This window comes from Eucyclogobius newberryi, unplaced genomic scaffold (genome assembly GCF_026437365.1).
Source record: "Eucyclogobius newberryi isolate DKJ021-1_F unplaced genomic scaffold, fEucNew1.0.hap1 SCAF_3, whole genome shotgun sequence".
NCBI classification, from domain to species: Eukaryota; Metazoa; Chordata; class Actinopteri; order Gobiiformes; family Gobiidae; genus Eucyclogobius; species Eucyclogobius newberryi.
In genome coordinates, this window is record NW_027315945.1 from 32409168 (window position 1) to 32429103 (window position 19936).

At 45.1% G+C, this 19936-nt stretch overlaps 1 protein-coding gene across 2 annotated transcripts; it reads right to left on the reverse strand.

Moving 5' to 3' along the window:
* Positions 1-19: 19 nt before the first annotated feature.
* On the reverse strand, positions 20-5839 carry cdc42ep5 (CDC42 effector protein (Rho GTPase binding) 5). 2 transcript variants are annotated; one of them, XM_072460370.1, is made up of 2 exons: positions 5721-5839; positions 20-3603 (listed from the first exon to the last, which is right to left on the reverse strand). In XM_072460370.1, exon 2 carries the CDS (start codon positions 3599-3601, stop codon positions 2714-2716), a length of 888 nt encoding a protein of 295 aa, XP_072316471.1. In that variant the 5' UTR covers positions 3602-3603; positions 5721-5839; the 3' UTR covers positions 20-2713. The 2 variants fall into 2 exon arrangements, with proteins under 2 accessions (XP_072316471.1, XP_072316472.1); XM_072460371.1 differs by lacking the exon at positions 5721-5839 and adding an exon at positions 4948-5042.
* Positions 5840-19936: the final 14097 nt, after the last annotated feature.

Sequence of the window (19936 nt, forward strand, 5' to 3'; positions counted from 1 at the left end):
GGAAGAACGTGGAAGAAGATTTTACACATATAATAAAGATTTAATTTGTTGAACAGACAAAATGAACAGCATGTCTATATCTACATGTAATGTTATTCATGTAACATTGTGAGATAAACAGATTCAACATCTGTTTGTAAAATATGACACTTTGAGAATTATTTCTGTGTCTTTATCAAAGAGATTGTTTTGTTCTTTCTCTTTTGGTTGAGCTAATAAAGAACTAGATCATTGACACTGTCGTAAAACTTTACTATGTGGTTTAACCAACAAACTTGCATTCACACTGGTCCTGTTCCGGTCCAGGTTTAGTCCTTGAGTAGACTTGATTTGGTCCTGTTCCAGTCCTGGTTTAGTCCTTGGTCCTGTTCCAGTCCAGGTTTAGTCCTGGTTTATTGCTGGTTTATCCCTGGTTTAGTCCTGGTTTATTGCTGGTTTAGTCCTGGTTTATTGCTGGTTTAGTCCTGGTTTAGCCCTGGTTTAGCCCTGGTTTAGTCCTGGTTTATTGCTGGTTTAGTCCTGGTTTAGTCCTGGTTTATTGCTGGTTTAGTCCTGGTTTAGCCCTGGTTTAGCCCTGGTTTAGTCCTGGTTTATTGCTGGTTTAGTCCTGGTTTAGCCCTGGTTTAGTCCTGGTTTATTGCTGGTTTAGTCCTGGTTTATTGCTGGTTTAGTCCTGGTTTAGTCCTGGTTTAGCCCTGGTTTAGTCCTGGTTTAGCCCTGGTTTAGACCTGGTTTAGCCCTGGTTTAGTCCTGGTTTAGTCCTGGATTAGCCCTGGTTTAGTCCTGGTTTAGTCCTGGTTTAGCCCTGGTTTAGTCCTGGTTTAGTCCTGGTTTAGTCCTGGTTTAGCCCTGGTTTAGTCCTGGTTTAGCCCTGGTTTAGTCCTGGTTTAGTCCTGGTTTAGTCCTGGTTTAGCGCTGGTTTAGTCCTGGTTTAGTCCTGGTTTAGTCCTGGTTTAGCCCTGGTTTAGTCCTGGTTTAGCCCTGGTTTAGTCCTGGTTTAGTCCTGGTTTAGTCCTGGTTTAGTCCTGGTTTAGTCCTGGTTTAGTCCTAGTTTGAAAGTGGTATTGTAATTCACAGCCGTTATAATCAACATTGACGTATTTCTTGTTTTTACAGCGGAACAACAAATGACAAACGCGTCATAAAAACAGCACAGAAAAGGAGTAAGACTTGGGTAAAGAACGAGGGCGACAGCTTTGAGCTCTTTTTAAGGCACATAATAAATTCTTTGAGATAGAAAATACATAATTAAAAAAGGAAGGCTTGGGAAGATGTCCACTGAGCGATGTGTCAGGAAATATGACGTGGTTCAAAGTGCTAATCTTTCACTGTGACAATGTAATGGATGTTTTGCGGCTTTGGCAGAAAGACAAATCTTGTTTTTCCAGTTGAGTAACATTGTCTGCAAATTGAATATCTGAAGTGTTTGAGTCAGTCCAGCTTGCATCAATGCTTGTCGTAATAATCCTCCCACTTTAGGAAAGCGGTCCACTGCAAACCTGATACTGTTAGTCTAAAATGGCATGATTTTGTTGTTATTAACGATGTATTGTGTTGTATTTATGCATTTCATGAATCCAATTTGTCTTGTTTCAATGTATTCTTGTTTCAAAGTCTAATTTAAGAACTGCTACTCTGTCTGTGGAGTGAAAAGATTTGCAAATACTACGTGAACTGAATAAATTTGGCTTGAATTAGTAAATCTGTTCTAAAATACATTGAAACCAAACCACAACTGGGCGGCAGTAGCTCAGTGGTAGAGTGCTCGTCTTCTGATCCAAAGGTCGGGCGGTTCGACTCCCCGCGGTCAGATCCACTGGCCCGCAGGTTGGTGGTGCGATTGCAGCTGCCTCATGTGAATACTGCCGTTGTGTCCTTGGGCAAGACACTTAACCCAACTTGCCCCCCAGTGTCTGCGTATATCTGGGGTGTGAATGTGTGTGTGAATGGGTGACTGGTTCCTTGATGTAAAGCGCTTTGAGTACCTTGACGGTAGAAAAGCGCTATATAAATGTGACCATTTACCATTTACAACTTTAGACCTGTTCTGAATCTAATCCGGCCAAAACTTAAAGGTGGAAATGTTATTACTTTGCCTGCAATGTTCCACTGTTTGGTATTAAACTTATCTAACTGCCATTGATTAAATAACAAGTGTTTCTACTGCAAATAAGAACATCAGGCCATAAAGAATATTTGCTATTTTGTGGAACATTTCAGGTTAAACACGCCACCTAAAAACGTACAAAGTGCCAAAGTGATATCTAATTTTGAGCCGGATTTATTAAAGTTTTAAGCAAAAAATAAATAAACACGGCAAAATTTGAAATTTTAGGCAATTTTTCAGTCGGATCTAGTTTACTCAAAAACTAAATAAGATATTCAAAATCCCCTCTGTATATTTTGTTGTATCTAAAATAACAAAATGTCTAACCATGACATTTGAACCTGGCTTTGTCCATTTTTTTACATTTAAATGTCCCAAATAGGGGCTATTATGGCCGTTTTACACATAAAATGCCTTTTCTTTTTTCAAATACCGATATATATTTGAGTGAGTAAACTTTCAAATTTTTTCAAATTGATACGATTTCTCCTATGTCTCCTTAAGTCAAGATAAACAAAATTCAAGCCATTTTAACTAATCTCGTCATATTTACAGTGTCGTGGTCAACAGCAAAACATTGTGAAAACAATCTCCCATCTCCATCTCCTATAGCCCTATTTCATCATCAAACTCATCTTCAAACGTGTAGCCCTTTCCGACCTCCTCGTCCTCCTCGTCCTCCTCCTCTTCCTCTGAGTCAGTTTCTGAGTGGCAAATGTCCACCTTCCTCCTGTCCAGTGCGGTCACGTCCTCGAACTCCGAGCTGTGCGACGAAGCGGGACTCGGGGGCAGTTCTACCTCTGTGGTTTTGGCTCCGGCGTCGACGCCCCGCTCCATCTCGCCGTCCCCCGTCGTGGGGCTGACGCACTCCATCTCGTCTTGAAACTGAAACTCTTGTCCCTCATCCTCTTCGGACGCCTGTCGAATGATCTCCTCGCGTTTGTCGCTGAATCTGACCTTGGGCCGTAACCCCTTTTGCCTGAAGCTATTCCCGTCCGCTATTCTGCCGTCTCCGTCCACCCCGTTCTCCTCCGCCACCGGCGATTTCTTTCCGTTCAGCTCGTGTCTCAAGCCCGCCGACCTCTCCACGCCGCCGTTCGCTGTGTTTATTTCCACCGGCGAGACGCTGCCCGTGGGAGGAAACGCCTCTTCTTCCATTCCTAGACCGTCCATCACCCCTAAGACGTCTCCCAGCATGGACGGGCCCAGATCCAGGTCGAGGTCCAACGTGAACGCAGACAGCGACTCCGAGTGCAGGCCGTCGTCGGTTTCCATGTGGTCGGCTTTCGCCGCGGGTTCGGCCGGCGGTGGGGGCGCGTCGGAGCCCCCCGTCTCGACCGGGCTCGGGCTCGGGCCGACGGTGGACAGGAAAGAGGTGTCGCCGAACGTGTCCCCTCCCCGCCCAATGTGCATGGTGTGGCGAAAGTCCCCGAGAGGGGCCGAGATCATGGTCGGGTCCAGCCGGGGGGCTCGAGTTGACTTGTGAAGTGGCATTGCTGTGTGGGAGAGAGGAAGGAAAGGTTAAAAACTGAGTCCGTCGTGTCAAAAGTGATTCATGTTTGGAACTTTGACTAATTAGGGCTGCGTGGATTCATCACGAATCGAAATCGCAATTTGAATGGGAGCAATTGGAAAATCGCAAAGGCCGCCGTAGTTTCCTCCACAAACAACGAAAATGTCCTGCATAAAAACTGCAAAATACAGTTTAGATTTGTAAAAACCTGCTCTGAAATACATTCAAGTGTTTCAATAGTTTGTCAGTTCATGGTCAGTCAATTTGCGTTTAAATATGAACTTTGAACAGAATCCTATAAAACATAAATCGCAAATCCAATCGCAATTCTTGAATATTTTTCCCAAATCGTGCAGCCCTACTTTTAATGGATTATATTTTTGAAGTAGAAACACGTTTGCATGGTTGCCATAGCAATTAACATTTCAAAATAGAGCTGGGCGATTTGATGTTAAACAGGTTTGAGATTGAGGTTTAGTCATGTCTAATCGTATATTATTATGTCATTATATTATTATATGTTGTTGTTTTTTTAATTAAGTGCGTTTGGACTCTGGAGAAAGAATTGGGCATATTTTTTGTGTAAAATGGCACAAATAAAACGTCTGTATCGTTTATGATCATGAAATCAATACAGAAAACCATTTTCATTTAGTTTTTTGTGAAATTTAACAGAAAATCAAGACCTCTAAACATCTATAAATAAAATGGTGTTGTTTTTTTGCTTTATTGCCCAGCCAAAACAAAATAATCTAATCTTTCAAACGGACAAACGTGCTCAAAATGTCACATGTAAACAGGAAGCTTGTTATTTATTTTATGTCATCTCTTTGAATGGATTTTTATAAAGTAGCATTTCCCTCCACCTGGAATAACTTATAAAAAGTCAAAGCAAACTCAAAGAACTGACTCCACTGGGTCGGTTTGGAAATGAGATTTATCTGTTTTTAAAGAGCAAATTATCTGCGATTATCTAAGTGTTGGTGTTATGACTGATCTGAGCTGTTGTCTTGGCCTGGACTACCTTGAAAAAGAGATTAGTAACGTCAACTTTCCTGCTTAAATAAAGGTTGAAAATGGTCTTATTTCCAAAAATGTCAATGCGTTTAACTTTAAATTGCAATTTTCGCACTACATCTAATCGACTGAGGCTGAATGATGGAAATTGTACTCTTTAAACCACGTCAAACACACAAAAGATTACTCTTAAAGCAAGTTGGGTAACGCGTCTTGACTGAGGACACAAACACATCACTGCTCAGAGCCTTTTCTGCTTGTGACGGTACAAACACAAGCAAAAAAACATGACTTTTCAACTTTAACACACCTCGCCCGGCTTGTTTTCAGACCACGATGGCCCCAAATTTAGACGAAAGCCCACCAAAGTCACCCCGAATCATGGCAAACCTGGTCTACTGGCCCCGGATCTCGACGTTGGGTGTTGAGCAATGAGAATGTGGGAAACCAGTGTGCTGTTTGGCACTGGAGCAGGCTTGGAGGACCGTGCTAGGACTTGCTCATGTAAGAGACTCATGCAACGTTAGCACATACTTTTCTCTGCCCTCTGGGGTGTGGGGGAGACAAAAACACTGCGACTTTCTCTCAGAAATGAAATGAAATCCTCCACACAAACCCTATGGGCAAGAGTTTGGTGGAAAGTGATCTGTGTGAGCCCAATGAGAGGAGAAGATTAAAGCTGTCAGAGTTATAATGGCAAAACGTGTATTGTGAATGAAATGAGGTATCTGTGTGTCTGTTTCCAGTCTGACTTTACACACTTCACCAGAAAAAGGATCATAACAGTTCAACCATATGGCTCACATCTGTTGAGAAGCGCGCATAGAATGTCCCAGAGAGTTAGACATGTTCAAGAAAAGGGGAGTGTTGGCTTTTCACAACTAAAACTGCTTTAAAAATAAAAAAAAGAAAGACACACATATGTTAAAACAGCTCGTAACAAACAAACAGAATAACAGTAACGAAAAAATAATAATAAAACACATTGTAACTAGGCGCGCGCGCGTTCATTTGGAGTTCATAGCGGGCGCGTGAGGAGCGGGCCGTTCACCTGGACCCGCCGCGGACACGTCAAGAACTTACTTCAGAGTTGGTTCCGTGGGTTTTGCTTGGACTCGTTGGACGTATCCGACTTTTTCATCGGACTGTTTTTGGGGTGTTCCCGCTGCCGCTTTCGCCTCGGCTCTTTTCTCGCTGCTGCTCGTGCGGATTTTCTTTTAGCGGTTTTTTTTTTTTTTGTTCTTCTTCTTTCCAAAGGGATGGGCTCGGACTGAGGAAGTGACGCGCACGTATTGGGGAAAGAGTTGTGCGGGATCAAAGTCTGTCATAAAGTGAACTGCATCGGCTCCAACTGTTGGCATGATGAGCGCAATGTTTATTATAGTGGTTTATTATAGTAGAGATTTAAAGTCTATACGACACATTCTCCTGTTGTTGTTTTTTTCTTATTCTTCTGCTTAGTTTGGTGTTATAGAATCTGTGAGGAATATTTATCATAGTTTTACAGTGGCAGTTTGTGAAGACATTTGGAGAAATAAAACAGGAAGTGGTACGTCCTGAGTTCTTTAACTGAATCTCACTGTGATGTCATCAATGTGCGACGTGCCGTTTTAAACACAGACGATTCACACGCAACTGACACAATTTTCTGTTCTATTGCTACGTTCCCAATCTTGGCCAAAAGTAAACTGCATTGGCAACAACTGTCATGCTATTTTTATTTTCTTCAAATGTTGTTAAAGCCAGACGAGTTGTGTTTGATGTCACAGTGAGATTAGTAGTTGTACGTTGTTGTTGTTGTTGTTGTTGTTGTTGTTGTTGTTGTTGTTTTATGGCGGTTGGTATCCAAGTGTTACATTACCGCCAGACTTTATTCCTTAGACTTTATTCCCCCATAATAATCAGATTAGATTCATAATAATCTACTGGCATGATGAGCGCAATGTTTATTATAGTGGGTGAGATTTTAAGTTTATACGACACGTTCTCCTCTTTTTTCTTTTCTCTTCTAATTGTGACTTAGTTTGGTGTTATAGAATCTGTGAGGAATATTTATCATAGTTTTACAGTGGCAGTTTGTGAAGACATTTGGAGATATAAAACAGGAAGTGGTACGTCCTGAGTTCTTTAACTGAATCTCTCTGTGATGTCATCAATGTGCGACGTGCCGTTCAAAACAACGATTTAGGCAAGGCAAGGCAAGTTTATTTGTAGAGCACATTTCATACACAAGGCAATTCAAAGTGCTTCACAGCAGGAAAAATGCATTCAAATCACAAAGAAATTACAGAAACAGAAATACAATAAAATTAACTAAATTAAAAATTATCAATCCAACTGATTGTCTAAACTAATAAAATCACAAACAAAAGAGAAGAGTGCAAAGAAAAAATCCTTTCAGTCATATGCGCAGCTAAACAAAACTGTTTTTAGCTTAGATTTGATTTTAGCTTAGATTTCATTTCTGATTTACACGCAACTGACACAATTTTCTATCTAAACGATCATTCAGCAAAGTAAAGGTGTTGTGTGGTGTTGTTTGTCAAATCATAGCCGTTGTGTAATTTATATGGATTTTGGCTCTTGTTTACAGTACGGTTGCTAACGGTTGTGTAATTACCTCTACCTATGCATCACATCTGCTGCTCGTGTCCAACCAGGAAGTAACATTATAAACTTCACTAACATTGTCAAACTGGGGGCAAATAGGCAAATTGTTTAGTAAAATCTTAAATATAATTACGTTTTAGTGAAATGTGTTAGGTGTGCCGCAAAAAAAAAACTAAAATGAGTTATTCACATAGCCATTCAAAGTAATCATTTGTCATTTTAGTGTGTTACAAGCAAATGTCTGAACCTGAAATGACCCAAAAAGGAGCATTATTACAGAATCCCTAGTGACAGACAGTGACACTAGGCGCACATTATTCATGCTTCTTGGGTGTCATTTGATCATGTTTTAGTGGAGGATGTGCCACAGTAGTTTAGGAACAACAAAAGTGTGCCACAACAACAACAGACAAAAAGGTTTTGTTAGGACAGAGTTAGGATACCAAGAAATAGGCCTACATTTTATAAGTGTTCAGTTTTCCTTTTGGCTATGTTTTGATATAAACATCATGGCCATTGGAATATAGGCTACAAAAATGTATATACAGGTGTACCACGTAGGAATTAAACTGCTTAACACCTTATTTATAAGATATTAACGATGATAGACATGTTATAAGCAAAGTGTGCGCAGCTTTATTTAACTAATCCAGTTAAAACATGTGCAGATTTGTCATGTTCATAGGTCTAAAAGTCAAGCCAGACTTCATTTCTGTAGCACATTTAAAAACAGCCACAGTTAACCAAAGTTATGAACAGTGATTTCATGGTTTCAATAATAACACGTAAGGTTAAACATCTATTAAACAGTGAGCGTTACCCAGAAAAGATGCTTGCTTATAGTTTGTTAGACTCCACAGAATAAAAGAAACGATAATTTTATAGATCTATTTAGTAATTTTTTTTGGGGTGAGATTTCAGTCCAAACACAAGGCTGACTCTGTACTAAACTTCTCACCCTCCTATCCTGTGTTCATCAAGATCTGTGAACCGTAAAACACATATTTGCTTCACAACATGTAATTCCACTGCCCTCAGAACTGCAACACGTCTAATTAGGGCAGTGAATGAATTACTGGGATTCTTGTGTGCGTGTGCAGGCCATTTTAGCCACAAGTCGTGCATGTACAGGGCGTCCGCGATGAGAGATATTTCACAGTGTGTTATTTTCTATCTTTAATTCAAAGTTTGGTCTCGATACGTCCTGCTGAGATTATTTACAGCACGTGTCTTTCCGTTCTCTCGTCAAAGACTTGGGGACTTTACCTGAAGCACTGAAGGTATTATTGGCATGAGCCTAAGTCATTCTTGGTGCGCGCGTGTCACAGAGGCTTGGCATATTTGTGAGATGATGTAACATTGTGAACATACTAAACTTTCAGACAAGCATCTCTGATTACTTTACATTTCTTGATGTAAATTTACATACAAACTGGAAATGCAAAGCTTATGTTTTCCATATCTGTTTGGTTTCATTTCTGTCCAGTGTTTGTTTTTTCCTGCTCATAGGTTGCCTGAACATAAAGAGGCTAGAAAACAAGCTTCAAATAAATATAGGACAGAACAAACAGTTCTGAAGGGCAATAGCAACTTTATACAAATGGCTTTGGTGTCACAGATTGTAAATGTATTTTCCCGGATATCGGAATATTTTATTCTGTCCACTTTCTTCTAAAAGACCACTTGATTAGTCTCTCAAATGCCTCAACTTGTTCACACATGAGTCACGGTGCATATCCTGGACCCCACAAGGACATCCTGCACAGATGGGCCTCCTTCCAAGGATGATGTAAGCCGATGTTTGATGCCTAGAAGAAAATTTCCCCCAGACGGGACACTTTATTCAAAAAAAATGTTACCATAATAAATTTCCATATCTGTCTCTGTCTCACAGATTGTTGGCAATATCTGCTCAATTGTTTGGCAGGCAGTCTTTACTTTTGCCTGTTTTTCAGTACTGAATGCACAATACTTTGATGTGCTTAATACTAACCTGGTTGCCTAACAACAAGACAAGAAAGAGTTCACCAGGAGAATTACCTGTAAAAGTCATTCAATGGGCAAAAGTGGAGCGATTACAAGTTCAAACTTGACAATACCATATCCATTGTCACTGACGATGATGTCACTGACGATGATGTCACTGACGATGATGTCACTGACGATGATGTCACTGGCTCACTGCGTGAATGGCGCTGTCACCAATCATCAACATTCTGCCTCTAAGAGATAGGGAACGTCGCAAATTTGCAGCTCCATTGCACAAAAACCATTAACGTTTCTACCCAAAAATTTGCTAACTTTTGATGCCTTTTTAAATGATTGTCACCAAATGTTAAGTTGGTGTGGCAAACATCCAAGGAGGAGTTTTTAAAAGATTGAAGTGTAAAAATGTTAAAATTTGTGAGATTGTGCGATTTTTCCATTGGGATAACATAGCAGGTTTCTGTCAGTTTCCAGGTTCACTGGGGAAACAGCGGTAACGGGGAATAGTGGCCCCGGGGATCACCGGTACAGGGGAATATAGGGCTGACCCCCCTGGACCACAATGCGTGACGTTTTTAACTTTCAGCTGGAAACAACATTGTCCAATCTGCACCTAAAAATGTTAATTTAATCAACTAGCTTTTAAATGTTGTGTCCAGAATCATGATGTTTATAAACTTCAAAATTCAATTCAACAAATGTGTACCGTTGTCGTAGCAATCCCTAGATCAATTTTGAGAGACATTTTGTATAATAGTGAAACTGGGTTTTAAATTCAATAATAGTGTGTTGCTTTTAATGGCTGTTGGTAGCCAACTGAAAAAGATACATTTGCCGCCTCCAACTGTAGGTGTATGTCTTCAAAGTATGTGTTCCACACTATACCGTATAAAAACAAAACCAACAAAAAAAAAGGAAAGAGAGGGCAAAGAGAGAGAGCGCGAAAGAGAGAGAAAAAGTGTTGTTGTCATAAAGGCTGTAAAAATGTGATATCAGGATTCAGTGTCATAAAGGGCAAGATTCTAGAATATTACATTATAGTCCCCTCTTCTTAGACTGTAGTTGCTTCCCTACGACAAAGTCTGGGGAATAAAGTCTGGCGGTAATGCGACACTCGGCTGTCGACTGCCATAAAACAATAACAACAGCAACAACAGTCTAAGGAATAAAGTCTGGCGGTAATGCAACACTCGGATGCCAACCGCCATAAAACAACAACAACAACAACAACAAGGACTACGAAAAGTCTGAGGAATAAAGTCTGGCGGTAATGCAACAATTGGATGCCAACCGCCATAAAACAACAACGTAAAAAGTCCCTTAGCTCGTCCGAGGGTTCTGGGAATGAGCAGCAGGATGAGGCTGAAGCTATTGATATCCGGAGTGAGAGCAGAGACTGTAAGGTGATCATAAAGCTTGCACAGGATAGTGCATCCTTTAAGGAGTGGAATTCAGTGGCATTGTCAAAGAGCCTAACTGTAGCTGTGGGAGTGATCAAGAGTGCGAGTGTCCTTAGAGATGGCTCGCTGCTGGTCGTGTGCAAGGACGCGGCTCAGCAACGGAAGGCGATTGGAACTAAACGTCTGGGTGGAAAGGACATTCTTGTGTCTGATGCCGATAATGATTAGATTTGAAGGTGGGATCCTGCCTCGTGTGGTGTGCGTTGGGTACATGCGCTATGGCGTACGCCCATATGTTCTGCCGCCCCTGCGTTGCTTCAAGTGCCAGCGCTTTGGGCATATTGCAGCGGTCTGTAGAGGGAAGCAGAAGTGTGGTAAATGTGCAGGAGACCACGAGTATGGGAAGTGTGACGACGGAGCAAAACTCAAGTGCTGTAACTGTGGGGGAGAGCATAGCTCTGCCTACGGGGGATGCGTGTTCAGCAAGAGGGCTGCGGAGGTGCAAAAAGTTAGAGCCTCTCAAGGCATATCCTACGCGGATGCGGTCAAGAAGGTGTCTGGTAGTCAGGTGACGGTGGATGCAGTGGGGGCTGCCAGTGCTGCTGGTGTCCTAGGCGACAGGGGAGGGGGCAGCGTTGCCCGCAGCCAGGGGGAGGTCCCCACTGGGATGCCCGTGAGTGTGGCTTCCACGGGCAGAGGCCCTGTGGGTGCGGAGGATGTACTGGTTGTGAAGAGGAAAGATTTCTTCCTCTTTATAGTGGAAGTGATTAACTGTACTGGGCAAACCAAGAAGAGATCCGAAAAGACTAAGATCATCGCTAAGGCTGCAGGGAAGTACTTTGGAGCTGGGGGCCCCGAGTGGACGGAGATAGAGGATGCGCTGCGGGAGGGCGCCCTGCCCCATTCTGGCAGTGGGAGTGGGGGGGCTCCCGATGCGCCGTCAGGTTCCGGGGGCTCATAATGGCGGTGGTTGTCTTGCAATGGAATGCGCGTAGTCTTCGTGCTAATGGCCAGGAATTTAAGCATTTTGTCTCTACCTTGTTGAACAAGCCTCACGTTATGTGCGTGCAGGAGACTTGGTTACGACCTAGGTGGGGTTTTGGGATACAAGGGTATGTGTGTGTTAGGAATGATAGGGAGCAGGGTAGAGGCGGAGGTGTGGCTGTGTTTGTCCGAGATGACCTAAATTACGTTGTTGTCAGTGTGAGTAAAGCGCCGGAGGCCCTGGCGGTGAGGGTCTGGCTGGGTGGTGAAGCTGTTACTGTGGTTAACCTTTATAATCCGTGTGGTGAGTTAACGCTAGAGTCCTTACATAGTATCGGTAAGGATGTTCGGGGAAAGGCCGTGTGGTGTGGGGATTTTAATGCGCATAGCGCTTTGTGGGGCGGTAGTGGTACCGATAGGTATGGGCAGGTGGTAGAGGGTTTTATCAATCAAAGGGAGTTGGTTTGTCTGAATGATGGGGGTGGGACCCGCTATGATATGGGGACCGGTGCGGAAAGTGCAATAGATCTTACACTTGTGTCCAAGGAGTTAGCTGGTGTTTGTAGTTGGGAGGTTCTTGGTAATCTTTCTTTTGGTAGCGATCACTATCTAGTCCGCACCGTGATTGGCTTTGGGAGCTGTGTGGTCAGGGGGACGAGGATCCAGAGGTGGCAGTTGGCAAGGGCGAACTGGGGGGCTTTCCTGAGGAAAGCTGATGATGGTTCTAGGGTTCTGCAGGAAGGAGGATTGACTCAGGTGGATGATCTCAATAGTGCAATTGTCTCGCTCATCACGCAGTCAGCGGTAGGCACGATTCCTAAGAGTGGTGGTAGTGGACATAGGAAGCGGGTGCCGTGGTGGACTGAAGCATGTGGTCATGCTGTTAGGGCGAGAAATGCGGCGTTTCGCCGGCTAAGGGTTGCCCACACTGAGGGTGCCCTCATTGACTACAAGAGGGCCCGCGCTGTTGTGCGGAAAACTGTGAGAACGGCCAAGAGTGCCTATTGGAGGCGGTATTGTTCCAAAATTGGGAGAGAAACGCGTCTCGGGGATGTTTGGGGGATGATTAAGCGGATGCATGGGGTTGAGCGCCGTCGTGGGACCCCGGTCCTAATACTGAATGGTGTTGAAGCAGTCAGCGACGTTGACAAAGCTGAACTGTTGGCCAGCACCTTTGTGTCGGTGCACAGCTCTGACAATCTCTCACCTGCGGAAAGGCACTACAGGGAGAGTACTTTGGCCCAGAATTCTGAGCTGATTGGGCACCAGCCTTCGACTCAAGATGACCTTGACCTTCCGTTTAGTTTGTTTGAGCTAAGGAGAGCACTTTCTAAGGCGAAACAGACAGCCCCGGGTAAAGATGAGGTGTGCTATGACATGCTCTCTCATTTGACTGATGACACGCTTGGGCTAGTCCTGGGTCTTTTCAACCGTGTTTGGGATTCAGGTTGTGTTCCATCTGCGTGGAAACAGTCTACGGTGGTGCCGGTTCTGAAGCCGGGTAGGCCAGCGTCTGACCCTTCAAGTTATAGGCCGATTGCCTTGACGTCGCAGCTCGGGAAAACGATGGAGCGCATGGTTACCGAGCGGTTGGATTACTTCTTGGAGAGTCAGGGTTTGCTTCCCGCGCACCAGAGTGGTTTCCGTAGGGGCAGGAACACCATGGATTCCGTGTTGTGTTTGGAATCTGATATCCAGCTGGCCAGGGCTCAGAAAGAAAAGGTTATTGCGGTGCTCTTTGATGTGGAGAAGGCGTACGATATGGTTTGGAAGGATGGGCTCCTCATTAAGCTGCGGAAGTGTGGTGTGAAGGGTAAACTGTTTAACTGGGTCCGGAGCTTTCTGTCTGGCCGGCGTATCCAAACCAGAGTGGGCGCTGCTTACTCTGGGGTCTATGGGGTGGAGAATGGGATCCCGCAGGGGAGTGTGTGTAGCCCTATCTTGTTCAATGTTATGATTAAGGACATCTTTGACGACGTGGATGGGTCTGTTGGGAGGAGCCTTTATGCTGACGATGGCGCTCTATGGGTGAGAGGGAGGAATCTCCGGTTTTACGAGGCGAAACTGCAAAGGGCAATACAGCAGGTGGAGCAGTGGACCCTGAAGTGGGGGTTTAAACTGTCCGTACGGAAGTCTCAAGTGATCTGTTTCTTCAATGGACATAGGGACGTCTCCCTTCGACTGCATGGGCAGGTGCTCGAACAGGTCAGGGAGGTGAGGTTCTTGGGGGTCACCTTTGACGAGAGGCTTAGTTGGCGTCGGCACATTGATGAGGTCAGTGGTAAATGCAAAAGGGTGAATAACTTGCTTCGTTGTCTATCCGGCCAGGACTGGGGGGCCAGCAGAAGGTCGCTCCTGGGTATTTATCGGGCCGTCATGAGGGCGGCTATTGATTATGGCTGTATAGCCTACATGTCTGCGGCTGAGACTAACTTAAAGAAGCTTGATGTGGAGCAAGCCCAGGCCTTGCGCATCTGCTGTAGGGCTTTTAGGACCTCCCCTGTCTCGGCGCTGCAGGTTGAGTTGGGGGAATTGCCGTTACGGCTCCGGAGGCTAGAACTTCTGTTGGCTTACTGGGTGAATGTGCAAGGTCATACGAGCTCTCACCCGGTGAGGGACTTTCTCAGGGTTGATGGGGGGCAGAGTGAGGCTGGCGGTATGATTTTCAGCCAGGTAGGAAATGCGAAGACGCGGCTTGCGGGGGTTGGTGATCTGCGTGTGAGCCCGTCGGTGGCTTTGTCTGCTATAGCTCCGTGGAAGTTTGTCCCGGCTCCTGTTGATGTTAGCTTGCATGGCAAGCTTAGAGGAGTCGCTGGGAGGGCACCGCAGTTTGCCGTTCAAGCGCTCATCGATAAGCACTCAGGTGATGTGTTTATTTATACCGACGGGTCTAGGGATCCTGAGAGTGGGCGTACTGGCGCCGCTTATTTTGTGCCTGACCTGGGGCTAGCGGTCAAGAAGAGGTTGACAGATCGCCTTTCTGTTTTCACGTCGGAACTTATAGCGATACGGTTGGCGTTGGAATGGGCGGAATCTGCTTTGCAGTGTTGCGGCATTGTGGTGGCCTCTGACAGCCTTTCTGCATTGCAAAGCATTAAATCTGGGAAATCGGATTGCAGACAGGATGTGTTGAATGGCATCTTCTGTCTGATGCTCTCCCTGTCCAGGAAGGATGTGAGGGTTTCCTTCATTTGGGTCCCTGCGCATGTGGGGGTGGATGGTAACGAAATGGCTGATGCACTGGCTAAACGTTCCCTTCGGCGGCCATCAATTGATGTGGCGGTTGAGTTAAGCAAATCTGAAATCAAGCCTGTTATCAAGAGTCATGTGGTCGGCCTTTGGCAGGAATTTTGGAGCCACTGTGTTACTGGACGGCATCTCTATCACATACAGGGTAGTGCGGGTCCTTGCGGGTCTATGGGCAGGAACGCGTGGGAGGAAAGGGCCTTCGCCCGCATGAGGATTGGCCATACTGGACTCAATTGGTCACTAAGTAGGATAGGCAAACATCCGACCGGTCTGTGTGGTCACTGTCGGGTGCCAGAGACTGTCGAGCATGTGCTGATTTGCTGTGAGGCTTATGATAGGGAAAGGGCCGGGTTGGCCTTGTGGTTTCGGAATAATGGGCGGGAGTTCAATCTGCGGAACGTTCTGGCGATCCAGTCACAGGGTTTGTGTCAGGCTGTGGTTGCTTACTTATGTAGCACAGGGCTGGGTAAACGTTTATAGAGGTGGGGGGTGTTGGAGACTAAGCCGAGGATGAGGAGCAAGAGGATGTTCTAACGCGCTTGGACTTCATGGGCCTAGAAACGCCAAAGTGATGGAAGAAGGACTTCTAAGGGATAAAACGACAAAGACGTCCCATGACCTCATGGGCTTTGTAAAACAACAAAGACGTCCCATGATCTCATGGGCTTTGTGCTTCCGGGGCGCCGAACGTCAAGGAGGGCGAGGAGGGTGGGGAGGAGTCTCCCTGGAGTGGAGCCGAGTTCATTCTTTCCGCTTTGATCCCATGGGCTTTGAAAACAATGACACATAAACACAGTGGTACAAGTATATATGTCATATGAATGGGTTCCAAGTGTGGAGCTCATGGGCTTTGTACTTCCCAAAGCACCGACCGTCAAAGAGGGCGAGGAAGGTGAAGAAGAGTCTCCCTGGAATAAAGCCGGTTGGTCTCTGACACAACAACTATTCTAGTCACAAAAACACATCATGACCTCATGGGCTTTGTAACGCCAAAGCAATGGGAGGAGTACTTTTACGGACTACGACAGAGTCTGAGGACTACGAAACGTCTGAGGAATAAAGTCTGGCGGTAATGCAACACTCGGATGCCAACCGCCATAAAACAACAACAACAACAACAACAACAAACACGGTCAGAGGAGTTATCGTAGGTGTCCCTACAGCAACGTCTGTGGATGAAGTTAAGGAGAATTTGACTGGAGCTACGGTGGTGGACGCTTGAAGGTGACCCGGTCTGGGGTAAGATGTGACAGCTTGTCGGTAATGGTAACACTTGAAGGGAGGTGCCTGCCTAGTAAGGTGTTCATTGGGTTCATGTGCCATGACGTTAGGCCATATGTTCCACCGCCCCTGCGTTGCTTTAAGTGCCAGCGCTTTGGGCATATTGCAGCGGTCTGTAGAGGGAGGCAAAGGTGTGGTAAATGTGCAGGAGATCACGAGTATGGGAGGTGTGACGTGGGAGCAAAACTGAAGTGCTGTAACTGTGGGGAAGAACATAGCTCTGCCTACAGGGGATGCAGGTTTAGCAAAAGAGCTGCTGAGGTGCATAGAATAAAGGTCTCTCAAGGTATATCCTATGCAGATGCAGTCAAGAGTTTCAAGTAACGAGTTTAGAGTAAATACAGAGAGAGGAGCCAGCGCTGCTCCCAGCCAGGGCGAAATGAGAAAGGCCAGCGTGGCTCCCAAGAAGTGTGAAGGTTTCAAGAGTGGAGGTCCCAAGTGTGCAGGTTCCAGAATTAATGAGAATACCCTGGTTGTGGATAGAGAGGATTTTGTACTCTTTATGGTGGATGTTGTAAACTGTGCTGCTCAGGCTCAAAGCAGAACTGAAAGGATCAGGATCATTGCTAAAGCTGCAGGGAGATTCCTTGGAACAAAGGAGCTTGATTGGGCAGATATAGAAAACAGGCTAAAGGCGCTAAATGGGAGTCGGAGTGATGGGGGTCTGCTTTTGGGGAGTCAGAGTGATCAGAGTGACGAGATGGGGGTGGGGGTGGTCTCCTGTCCTCGCCCAGTCTCGTAGACGCACGGCTACCAAGCAGCGACATCAGTGGAAATATTAAAGCCTATAGAATGAAGCCTAAAGAATAAAGCTGTACGTCAAAGAAGGAGAGGAAGATGAAGAAGAGTCTCCCTGGAATAAAGCCGGTCGGTCTCTGAAACAACAACAACTATTCTAGTCACAAAGACATATCATGACCTCATGGGCTTTGTAACACCAAAGCAATGGACTACGGACTACGACAGTTTGAGGACTACGAAAAGTCTGAGGAATAAAGTCTGGCGGTAATGCAACAATTGGATGCCAACCACCATAAAACAACAACAACAACATCAGGGTAAACGTTTATAGAGTTGGGGTGTGTTAGAGACTGAGCCGAGGATGAGGCGCAAGAGGATGTTCTAACGTGCTTTGAACTCATGGGCTTTGAAACACCAAAGTAATGGAAGAAGAACTTCTGAAGGATACGAAAAAGTCTGAGGAATAAAATCTGGCGGTAATGCAACACTTGGATGCCAACAGCCATAAAACAACAACAACAACAACAACAACAACAAGTCCCCTATGTGGATGCCAACTGCCATAAAACAACAACAAGTCCCCTATGTGGATGCCAACCGCCATAAAACAACAACAACAACAACAACAAGTCCTCTACGTGGATGCCAACTGCCATAAAACAACAACAACAAGTCCTCTACTTGGATGCCAACTGCCATAAAACAACAACAACAAGTCCTCTACTTGGATGCCAACTGCCATAAAACAACAACAACAAGTCCTCTACTTGGATGCCAACCGCCAAAAAAAACTCAACAACAACAACAACAACAACAACAACAACAACAACAACAACAACAAGTCCTCTACTTGGATGCCAACCGCCATAAAACAACATCAACAAGTCCTCATTCACACACATCAACAACATTCACGAGTTGACTTCAGTTGATTTGGTTTACTTGTCGTGAAAAGTCTGCTTCAATTGTCTTTTCTGCTTTTGTGTGTAACGGCGTGTGTCTCACAAGGGTCTTCACCGACCAATCAGGGTTGGACACTGACTAGGTTTACTGATCTTTCTGGTCAAATCGTTTTTTAAAAAGTTAGTGTTTTTGGTATAGCTCAGTGAGAGGACATTTGACGAGTAATCTGGATGTGATTTGATTTTTTTTTTAAAGCGTACGTGCGTTCACCATCTCGCCGGGCTTGCCCAATCACTCCCCGTGGCTCTCAAGTACAGCACGCTGCCAGGAGTTTCTGGAGGACATGCGAACTCTTGTCTTGCAGGTATCTTCAGCCAGAGAGTTGCGGCGCAGACGGATGAAGGCTATACGGTTAGTCTGGGGGAGTGGCCACAGTAGTATATTTTTTTGTCCTCACAAGAGGAATGCATGTACCGAATTTCATGTCTCTATGAATCAGAATCAGGAAAGGGTTATTGTCCTTGCTAATGAACAGAATTCACAAACAGGAACTTGCTTTGGTGATACGGTGCAACATAAAACAATGGTAAAACAACCTTAATAAAATCAAAAAGAAACACAATTTAAATCTGCTATAGGATAAAAAATAAAATTAGGCTTACTATGTTATGTAAACAAAATTTACTGTTGCATTTACAGATGTAGTGCAGAGGGTGAACAGTGCAGTGAGTGATTAAATTGTAGTTAAGTGACAAGTGTTTAAGAAGTGTTCATGAGTCCAACAGCAGAGGGAAAAAAAACTGTACTTGTGACAGGAGGTTCTGGCCCGAATGGACCGTAGCTTCCTGCCTGAGGGGAGTGGCCTCCTGCCTGAGGGGAGTGGCCTCCTGCCTGACGGGAGTGGCCTCCTGCCTGAGGGGAGTGGCCTCCTGCCTGACGGGAGTGGCTCATATAGTCCTTGTCCAGGGTGAGAAGGGTCGGCTGTGATCCCACCGGCTCGTCCCAGAGCCCTGGAGTTGTACAGGTCCTGCAGAGATGGAAGTCGATCACTTTCTCAGCAGAGCGCACAATGCGCTGTAGTCTCTGTTTGTCCCTGGCTGTGGCTCCAGCGTACCACACGTGATGGAAGAGGTGAGGATGGGCTCCATGATGGCCGTGTAGAACTGCACCATCATCTCCGCTGACAGCTTGGCTTTCCTCAGCAGAGGAAGTACATCCTTTGCTGGGCCTTCTTGTTGAGGGAGCTGCTTTTAGCCAAGAGAAGGGCTAATTCTGCAGCAGATGCTAAAAAAACTAGACCCAAAGGAGTTGTGGTCCTGATGGATAAGAGCATGCTGACACACAATTTATGAACAAAAACAGACAAAACAGCACGGAAAACTGTGGCAGCCATCAGCGGTGCCATCTTGGAATAGACTGCTTTATTTTGGGATTCCTCCCATAGGTGCATGTATTTTGACTTGTAGGTGGTGGAGTCGCACCATTTTATAACGCACCAAAAATTGGCACATACAATTTTGGGCAATTTTTTTCGAGTTTTTGAGTATGTTAAGGAGGTAAAAGTAGAACTGAAATAGCAGAAGAAAAAAGTGCACTTTTAAAGAAAAAGTGTATTTAAAGCCACCAACGGCCTGCATGGGCCACCGGGCTTCTCCGGTATTGCCATTTAGTTGAGATGGCGAGTCCTTTTCTTATTTGGGCTTGGTGGTGTATTTGAGCTTTGTCACAAAAAACTAAACAGACGAGAGCCATTGGACATGGCCACTACTGTGCATCACCAGCACAATTAAACACAATCAGTCAAATTTGCAGCTGCACCATGCATACGCTGTAAAACGTATCATAACAATTTTGATTTGCCCAAGGAGGAGTTCAGAAAAGTGTGTTGTTTATGTTTCTGTCATCGCTCCGGCTACGCTTTATTTAGGCCCAAGCCTCAGCAGGGCATAGGGCTTGCAACACAGTTGGTCGATGGGGTACCAAACTGTTTGGTACGGGGTGCCAAAAACGTTTGGGGGTACCAAACAGCTATCGGCAGTGTTGCATGATCAATAGGCTGAGGCTCGAGCCTAAATAGCCCACAGTGATTTCCACAGATTTGTACTGTGGCACAAACTATCCATTTTTGGTTTATCATCAAGAAAG